The sequence below is a fragment of the Camelina sativa genome, chromosome 12, assembly GCF_000633955.1.
Source record: "Camelina sativa cultivar DH55 chromosome 12, Cs, whole genome shotgun sequence".
Classification (NCBI taxonomy): Eukaryota; Viridiplantae; Streptophyta; class Magnoliopsida; order Brassicales; family Brassicaceae; genus Camelina; species Camelina sativa.
In genome coordinates, this window is record NC_025696.1 from 3991963 (window position 1) to 4002153 (window position 10191).

General features: G+C 32.8%; 1 protein-coding gene and 1 long non-coding RNA gene across 2 annotated transcripts; both read left to right on the plus strand.

Annotated features, from left to right (window-relative positions):
- On the plus strand, positions 1167-4709 carry LOC104730005 (potassium channel KAT3-like). Its single transcript, XM_010449058.2, has 13 exons — positions 1167-1492; positions 1574-1789; positions 1879-2040; positions 2128-2185; positions 2384-2701; positions 2834-3073; positions 3150-3248; positions 3336-3368; positions 3454-3642; positions 3738-3818; positions 3928-4006; positions 4095-4238; positions 4425-4709. The coding sequence occupies exons 1-13, from the start codon at positions 1236-1238 to the stop codon at positions 4526-4528; spliced, it is 1980 nt and encodes a 659-aa protein (XP_010447360.1). The 5' UTR covers positions 1167-1235; the 3' UTR covers positions 4529-4709.
- On the plus strand, positions 5118-7781 carry LOC104730006. The gene is made up of 3 exons (XR_758375.1): positions 5118-6268; positions 6784-6896; positions 7357-7781. It is a non-coding gene; the product is annotated as an uncharacterized LOC104730006 (long non-coding RNA).

Consider the following 10191-nt stretch of genomic DNA (forward strand, 5'->3'; position numbering starts at 1 on the left):
CCCACCCGGCCCAATATTTAAATGTCTTTGAGACTCTCTCAAATATTATCGTCTTGGCCCAAAAAGCCCATCATGGATCGATCTTATGATATACAAAAAAGTAAACAAACATAAATGATTTATGTAATTTTAAAAAACTCATACCATATTCTTTCCTGTTTTATTAAACAAATATTCTTAAAAACCATAGTAATTTTTATTTTCGTTACATAATCACAGTTACGAGTTATGATTGAGTATGTAATTCCGTTTCACAAAGAGTGTGACACTTTTCACACAAATTAAGAAAACACTGAAATATACATATATGCCCTTATTAAATACTCCCTCCGTTTCAAAATATAAGATGTTTTGGAGAAGTTTGTTGTTTCATAATATAGGATGCTTTCAAATTTCAATGTAACTTTTAGATTAGTTTAGTATTTTATATTATGCAGTATTGTTTCTGATTGGTTGAACTTGTTAAAAATAAAGATTTCTTAATCTGCGTGCTTTGCTTAAAACATCCTATATTTTGAAACGGAGGGAGTAAGTTTTTAATAGACTATTTTAGTTATAATTAAAGGTAAAACAAAGAAATCTAAGATAAAAGATGCATTGGAACTATAAAATAATGTATTAGAATTGTAAAGTGACAGTCTTTGTGAAACAAAGAAAAATCTTCAGAATGACACTCTTTGTGAAACAGAGGGAGTATTATTTGTTCGTTTTGTTTTCAACACTACTATTCCTGTCAGGTCTCATTTAATAACAACAACCAACAAAAAAACGTCAAGATTTGACTTTTGGGATTCTCAATATTTCAACTTCAATATTTAAATATGTATAACTATCGTAAGGAAGAAAAAAACCTTATCCTTTATCGTAGATCTCGATTATCATTACTAATCTGATGTCACCATTAAATATGTACACAGGAGACGTAAATAGGGGGCAAAAAGTCTTCTACTAACATTTATAGATAAAACTTTCAAGAATTAAGCTAATCAGATTCATAATAATAAAATCTTGAAAAAACTACAAAATTATTACTAATAGATGGTTACTATGTTACAGTGTTATCGTAGCAGTGCGGAGTAACAACATATTAAAAAAAAAAGTCAACACATTCGCTCACCTCCACCTTTCTTCATCATCATCTTCATCACACCTCCTTCATAATTAATTAAAGAGAAAGAGACAACTATGCGAGCTTGAAGGGAGAGAAGAAGAAGAAGAAGAAGGAGAAAAAGAAGATGTCGACGACGACTTCAGAGGCTAGATCACCGTTGCCGTTGTTGTTAAGAAGAGGAAGGTCTTCGACAGCGACATCAACGACTGCTGAAACGAGATCACCGTTTTCGGCACTACAGTTCAGAAGAAGGTCGAGCAAAGATGTGAGGAACATAACCTCAGTTTCAAGCAGTCTCTTGCCTGCGTTTGGTACTGTCATCGAAGACGATAACCCTTCTTCTAAACGTTTCATCGTTCTTCACTTTGATCGCCGTTACAGGTTCCTATGTACCGTATTATTTTGATTAGTCCATTTCTAAATGTTTTTAATTATTTAGTAATATATGTTTTTGTTGGCTAGGTTGTGGGAATTGTTTTTGGTAATATTGGTGGGATATTCAGCGTGGGCATCGTTGTTCGAGTTGGCTTTCGAGAAAGCAGCTGAAGGAGCTTTCATGACCATTGATCTCGTCGTTGACTTTTTCTTCGCCGTTGATATCGTCCTCACTTTTTTCGTTTCCTACTTGGATAATACTACTTACCTCAATGTCACCGATCACAAGCTTATCGCTAAACGGTAACAAAATTATAACTACACTTAATTAACAAAAGTAAATAATTTAGTTAGATCCTAAATACGAAGACATATACATATATGTGCATTAGGTACTTGAAGAGCGTGGCTTTTGTGATGGACGTAGCATCAACGTTACCGATTCAATTCATTTATAAAACTATTACCGGAAACGTCGGACGAGGCCAAGCTTTCGGCTTCCTTAATTTGCTCCGCCTTTGGCGTCTCCGTCGTGTTACCGAACTCTTTAAAAGGTTTCTTCCATTTATATACTACTACGTACTTCCTACTATATAACTTGCATTCTGACATTATATTCTCCATATATATTCTTGTTACAGACTAGAGAAAGACGCACATTTCAACTACTTCATTATCAGAGTCATTAAACTTCTGTGTGTAAGTTTTTTTTTTTAAAGTTGAGTTATCAGTACTACCTAAGGTGGTCTGATGTTAATAATTTGGTTACGAATTTGACCAATATAGCAAATCCACTGAACAACAATTGCTAAATTGGTTATATAATTATATCGATCTCTAGATATAACTCATCTTCAAAATATATATGAATTTGACCAATTGCTAATTTGACGTTAGGTAACGATATTTTGGATTCATTTGGCGGGTTGCATTTTATACTGGATAGCCTACCATTACCCAAACCCTATTGATACATGGATAGGATCACAAGTTGAGGATTTTAAGGAGAGAAGTGTATGGTTAGGCTATACTTACTCAATGTACTGGTCTATTGTCACACTCACTACCGTGGGTTACGGAGATTTGCATGCCGTTAATAGCCGTGAGAAGACATTTAACATGTTCTACATGCTTTTCAACATTGGCCTCACTTCTTACATCATCGGTATCATGACCAATCTTGTTGTCCATGGCGCTAACCGTACATTTGCCATGGTAATTAATCATTTGTTGCTTGAAACCCAAGAAACATTTGAGAAACCTTTAAAGATTCGTTTCTAAACCTTGTTGTCCAGCTCTAATTATTTCTGCGAGTTATGCAATATAATATTTCTTCTTCTTGGACAGAGGAGCGCGATCAACCATATATTGCGGTACACAAGCAAGAACAGGTTACCAGATGCAATGAGAGAGCAGATGCTTGCACATATGCAGCTCAAGTTCAAGACCGCGGAGTTAAGGCAAGAAGAGGTTCTTCAAGACTTACCTAAGGCTATCAGATCAAGCATTAACCAACATCTATTCCGCGCCGTCATGGAGGAGGCTTATCTTTTCAAAGGATTCCCTGATGGCCTCATCGTCCAGCTGGTGATCAATCAACAGTTCCATTTCTTTCTTCGTGTTCCTTGTTAAACAAGGTATAAATGAATTTGTTCTGTTGTAGGTTTCGCAAATAAAAGCAGAGTATTTTCCGCCGAAGATGGAGATAATCTTGCAGAATGAGATTCCAACAGATTTCTACATAATTGTATCTGGAGGAGTGGTATGATATTTTTTGTTGTCCTCTACGTACATACTCAACATATATATTTGCACTTTAGTTGATTTAAACAAAATTTTGGAATCACAGGATTTAATTTCATCCAAGGGTATGAGTGAACAGGTAAACCTCTAAAACTAAATATCAGTAATTTTAAATAAAGTACTGTTGGAAAGATATGATGAGGAATTATTATTGTTGGGTGAAGGTATTGACGAAGTTAGGTCCCGGAAGTATGGCAGGAGAGATTGGAGTAGTGTTCAACATTCCTCAGCCTTTCACTGTGAGGACACGACGACTTTCACAAGTTATCCGAATCGGTCATCATAACTTCAAAGAAATGGTTCAGTCTGATAATGACGTCGACGCCAAAATGATCATCACCAATTTTCTGACTGTAAGTTCAGATTCACAAAAGCAGTATAGTAACATCAACAATTAATGATTATAATATAACCAGAATAACTAACTAAAGTTTTTTCTTTTCTTCAGTATCTCAAGGGATTGAATGATGAGTTAAAGAAAGAAATCTCTGATTTACTAGCTGACGCAGATGCTCAGGTTCAAGTTCAGGTATACGTAACGTAATTTTAATTAATCAAGCTAGCCCATGCATGCATGTGTCCTCTCGTCACCGTTTTTAATTGGTTTTGAGATGAAATCGATCATTATGTGGTGACAGGAAACGGTTCAGACAGAGGAAACACCACAAAGTAACAATGAGGAGATAGCTACGGTCTCAAGAGATGAAAATGAACAGAGTACGAAGACAATGTTTGTAGATTTTCAAGTATGGTTTTTATATATGTATATAGAGTACCCTTAGAAAAAATGTCATTTGATATGCAGAAGAAGAGAGACGAAGTAAGGGAGTTCCCAAAAGAGTAATAATTCATGGACAACCTCCTAATCAAGATAACAACAACAATGCTGATTCCAACGGCAGACTTATCATTTTACCTGATTCCATCGAACTTCTATTCGACTTAGCTGGTCAGTTTCACTTCTTTACTACTTTTGTTACTTCTCTTTATATTTAGATGTTTACATATATCGGTCATGTTAGAGAATTAACTTTAAAAAAAAAAAGTGACCGTCCATATAAATGTTTCTCTATAGTATATAAAGTACTCACACACATGTTGTCATATATAAACTCAAGTTTATTGGTGGATACAGAGAAGAAGTTGGGGAAACGAGGAAGCACGATTGCCATGGCCGACGGTGCACATGTTGAACAGATTGATGCTCTTCGAGAAAACGATCATTTATATATTTTATAATTCATTTTAAATATAGTATATGAATATCATTATTACCACCACCTCCCACACATAATAATGATATAGAAAATCAATAATTTTGTCAGCGTTTTCGTGCTTATGAAAAGAAGCCAAGTTTGATTTGAGAATATAAGGTGAACATCGAATGTCCAATTCCATAAATGTTACATACATATTAGTATTTTCTCTTCTCTTTTTTTTTTCTCCTTGCATTTAGGTCCATATCTCTTTTCTTTCTCCCTTCTCACCTAAACTTTGTCATTTATTATTTCGTTTTTACAGAAACAGTTCTCTAAAACGTTTGCCTCAACGTCTGCTCACAAAATGACTAGAAACCTTAAAACCATAATCTTACCTATAAATGTTTGCAATGATAAAGAAAATAACAATTATATCATATTGTACACTACATTGTACATAGAAAAGTTTTATTTGTCCCTTCTGCAACATCCAACAAAAGAAAAACATTTGAAAGGAAATTCTTAGTTCGAACTAGAAAAACACATGAAAAAAGTAACCATACAAATTGGATTAGCTAAAGCTAAAAGACTCTCTTGTATTTTTTATAGGTTGAAAAGAGAGTGGAGACTATTATCTACGTACACCTTTAAAATGAAGTGAAACTTCTCAACTTGAAGTAGTTTATGCTCTCTTTTCCCTTCCAACCAAAGAAAACTTCTCAAGCAGCCATAAGAACGATGCCCTTTCACCTTCTGCTATGTATTTCTAAATTCAGAACATGACACAGGTGGTAGGAGACATTAAGAGTTCTGTTTGTGTTCGTCCCTGATTCTCTTAATGCGTTGCGTAATTTTGTGTTTTTTTCTACTCGATTGTATTACGATCTGAGATGGACTGATCGGAGAAGATTAGAAAGTTTATTTGTTAAATTTCTATACAAGATCGGTATACATACTCGAATAGATTGTGATTTTTTTCCCCTCTTTGTTTCCGTTTTCTTGGTTCGATCATCTACTTCTTTGGGATGGTCAGTTCTGTTTGTGTTCGTCCCTGATTCTCTTAATGTGTTGCATAATTTTGTGTTTTTTTCTACTCGATTGTATTACGATCTGAGATGGACTGATCGGAGAAGATTAGAAAGTTTATTTGTTAAATTTCTATACAAGATCGGTATACATACTCGAATAGATTGTGATTTTTTTCCCCTCTTTGTTTCCGTTTTCTTGGTTCGATCATCTACTTCTTTGGGATGGTCAGTTCTGTTTGTGTTCGTCCCTGATTCTCTTAATGTGTTGCATAATTTTGTGTTTTTTTCTACTCGATTGTATTACGATCTGAGATGGACTGATCGGAGAAGATTAGAAAGTTTATTTGTTAAATTTCTATACAAGATCGGTATACATACTCTAATAGATTGTGAATTTTTTCCCCTCTTTGTTTCCGTTTTCTTGGTTCGATCATCTGCTTCTTTGGGATGGTCAGTTCTGTTTGTGTTCGTCCCTGATTCTCTTAATGCGTTGCGTAATTTTGTGTTTTTCTCTACTCGATTTTGAGTTATGCTTTGTTAGTCTCTGATTCTCTTAATTCGTTGCATAATTTGGTGGTTTTCTTCTAATCGATGGTGATTTCTCATACAATATGGTGACTTTTCTGGTTTTGATTCTTTTACGCAGCAGCTCCTTACACAGAAAATGCTTATTTTTATTACTATTATTTTTATTTGCTGTTGAACCTAAGGAGGGAGCACCGACTCGGAAGGCTCAATATCTCACAAACATGGTTTGCCTCTTATATCTTATATAATATGAAATTTTTTTTTCTAATTTTTACTAACATTGCCACATTTGACATTCTCACTTAGTGATACATGTTCTCATTTATTTTCATTAGTTTTTGTTTTAATCCATAAGTTTTACAAAATTATATTAATATTAATTCTTAAAAAGAACTAATGTTGATACATTTGACATGTATTTTTATATGAAAGTTCTTTTACCAAAAATATTATCTATTTACTACAGCATAATTGATAATAAAAAATCTGCACAGTATTCCTACATTATATTTGATTTGTCTTTCATTATATAAAGTTACAAAAATATATGTCTATTTTATAATAAATTATACTATCACATAACTGATACATCTACTTAAATTTTAAAAACCTTTTTAAAGTTTTGTAATTTTTATAAACATTAATTATTACACATTTAAAATCATAGAACATTTCCTTTCATTATTTGAGTATATTTTTACTAACATTAATTGAACTTCTCTCTTCTCTCTTCTATTAGTTTTGTGCAGCTATTGCAATCAGTATGTTGACCGAGATGCTTTGATGTACCTCATTTTGGCCAATGAAATACTGCACGTTCTACATCCAAATATAATAACAATTGCTGAGGATGTAAGCTATACATCATTCTTTCATTTTTGTTTTGGTCATCCTTTTGGGTAAAGCTATTGAATAATTTTTTTTTATCCGTATTGAATTGCTTTGTCTATATTTCTGGACAAGATAAATTATAAATTATCTCTAGTATATATATATTTTTTAGTTTGGCCAGCGACTCGCCTTTTCAATTTAAACAAGTGTTGAGTTATTTTCATTTTTATTAAGAACCACCTGAATGGGGCCTAAGTAGCGCAATATAGTAGTGATCAAGAGGATTAGGTTAGTATCTGTTCCCTCCGACAAGACAATGCCGTGATAGAATGAAGGATGGAATTGCCAGTGTTTGCTAGGGATATCAGGTCGCTTGTCCGTCGGAATCGGAGAAATCTGGTTCTAAGAAAGAGCCACGATTTATTATGATTAGTGATTTGTTTTAAATTCTCTTTTTTTTGTTCCTTTCTTTTTTTTCCAGTCAACAGATTGACGAATGGATGCAACAAGGACCTCTCAAATCATCTGATCATGAAGTATTGGGTCATCTTCTGAATGACTTAGCATTGGCCTCCCAACACCAAAGGCAGCAGATTTTCTTGGTTCGATCATCTGCTTCTTTGGGATGGTGAGTTTTGTTTGTGTTTGTCCTTGATTCTCTTAATGCGTTGCGTAATTTTGTGTTTTTTTCTACTCGATTGTGAGTTCTGCTTTGTTAGTCTCTGATTCATGTTCTCATTTATTTTCATTAGTTTTTGTCTTAATCCATAAGTTTTACAAAATTATATTAATATTAATTCTTTAAAAAAACTAATTTTGATACATTTGACATGTATTTTTAAATCGGATTTTATATGAAAGTTCTTTTACCAAAAATATTATCTATTTACTACAGCATAATTGATAAAAAAAATTCTGCACAGTATTCCTACATTTATATTTGATTTGTCTTTCATTATATAAAGTTACAAAAATGTATGACTATTTTATAATAAAATATACTATCACATAACTGATACATCTACTTAAATTTTAAAAACCTTTTTAAAGTTTTGTAATTTTTATAAACATTAATTATTACACATTTAAAATCATAGAACATTTCCTTTCATTATTTGAGTATATTTTTATTAACATTAATTGAACTTCTCTCTTCTCTCTTCTATTAGTTTTGTGCAGCTATTGCAATCAGTATGTTGACCGAGATGCTTTGATGTACCTCATTTTGGCCAATGAAATACTGCACGTTCTACATCCAAATATAATAACAATTGCTGAGGATGTAAGCTATACATCATTCTTTCATTTTTGTTTTGGTCATCCTTTTGGGTAAAGCTATTGAATAATTTTTTTTTATCCGTATTGAATTGCTTTGTCTATATTTCTGGACAAGATAAATTATAAATTATCTCTAGTATATATATATTTTTTAGTTTGGCCAGCGACTCGCCTTTTCAATTTAAACAAGTGTTGAGTTATTTTCATTTTTATTAAGAACCACCTGAATGGGGCCTAAGTAGCGCAATATAGTAGTGATCAAGAGGATTAGGTTAGTATCTGTTCCCTCCGACAAGACAATGCCGTGATAGAATGAAGGATGGAATTGCCAGTGTTTGCTAGGGATATCAGGTCGCTTGTCCGTCGGAATCGGAGAAATCTGGTTCTAAGAAAGAGCCACGATTTATTATGATTAGTGATTTGTTTTAAATTCTCTTTTTTTTGTTCCTTTCTTTTTTTTCCAGTCAACAGATTGACGAATGGATGCAACAAGGACCTCTCAAATCATCTGATCATGAAGTATTGGGTCATCTTCTGAATGACTTAGCATTGGCCTCCCAACACCAAAGGCAGCAGATTTTCTTGGTTCGATCATCTGCTTCTTTGGGATGGTGAGTTTTGTTTGTGTTTGTCCTTGATTCTCTTAATGCGTTGCGTAATTTTGTGTTTTTTTCTACTCGATTGTGAGTTCTGCTTTGTTAGTCTCTGATTCATGTTCTCATTTATTTTCATTAGTTTTTGTCTTAATCCATAAGTTTTACAAAATTATATTAATATTAATTCTTTAAAAAAACTAATTTTGATACATTTGACATGTATTTTTAAATCGGATTTTATATGAAAGTTCTTTTACCAAAAATATTATCTATTTACTACAGCATAATTGATAAAAAAAATTCTGCACAGTATTCCTACATTTATATTTGATTTGTCTTTCATTATATAAAGTTACAAAAATGTATGACTATTTTATAATAAAATATACTATCACATAACTGATACATCTACTTAAATTTTAAAAACATTTTTAAAGTTTTGTAATTTTTATAAACATTAATTATTACACATTTAAAATCATAGAACATTTCCTTTCATTATTTGAGTATATTTTTATTAACATTAATTGAACTTCTCTCTTCCCTCTTCTATTAGTTTTGTGCAGCTATTGCAATCAGTATGTTGACCGAGATGCTTTGATGTACCTCATTTTGGCCAATGAAATACTGCACGTTCTACATCCAAATATAATAACAATTGCTGAGGATGTAAACTATACATCATTCTTTCTTTTTTGTTTTGGTCATCCTTTTGGGTATAAAGCTATTGAATAATTTTTTATCCGTATTGTTGCTTTGTCTATATTTCTGGACAAGATAAACTATAAATTATCTCTAGTATATGTATATTTTTTAGTTTGGCCAGCGACTCGCCTTTTCAATTTAAACAAGTGTTGAGTTATTTCCATTTTTATTAAGAACCACTTGAATGGGGCCTAAGTAGCGCAATATAGTAGTGATCAAGAGGATTAGGTTAGTATTTGTTCCCTCCGACAAGACAATGCCGTGATAGAATGAAGGATGTAATTGCCAGTGTTTGCTAGGGAGATCAGGTCGCTTGTCCGTCGGAATCAGAGAAATCTGGTTCTAAGAAAGAGCCACGATTTATTATGATTAGTGATTTGTTTTAAATTCTCTTTTTTTTTGTTCTTTTCTTAATGTTAATCATGGTCACTAATCATAATACCTTTATTAAAAAATTGGATGCAACAAGGACCTCTCAAAGCATCTGATCATGAAGTATTGGGTCATCTTCTGAATGACTTAGCATTGGCCTCCCAACACCAAAGGCAGCAGCTACTTAATGACTCAAGGGTTTTACTGGATTCTGTGGAGCGTGCAATCTTGGACTCACGTTCAAGCCGAGAGCCATCAAATGAAAGCCATGATCGGATGAGTGAGCAATAAGGTCTTCTCTATATTTTTCCAAATTTTTAACAGGTCTCATACTTGATTTTTAATTTTTTTTTTTTTTTTTTTTT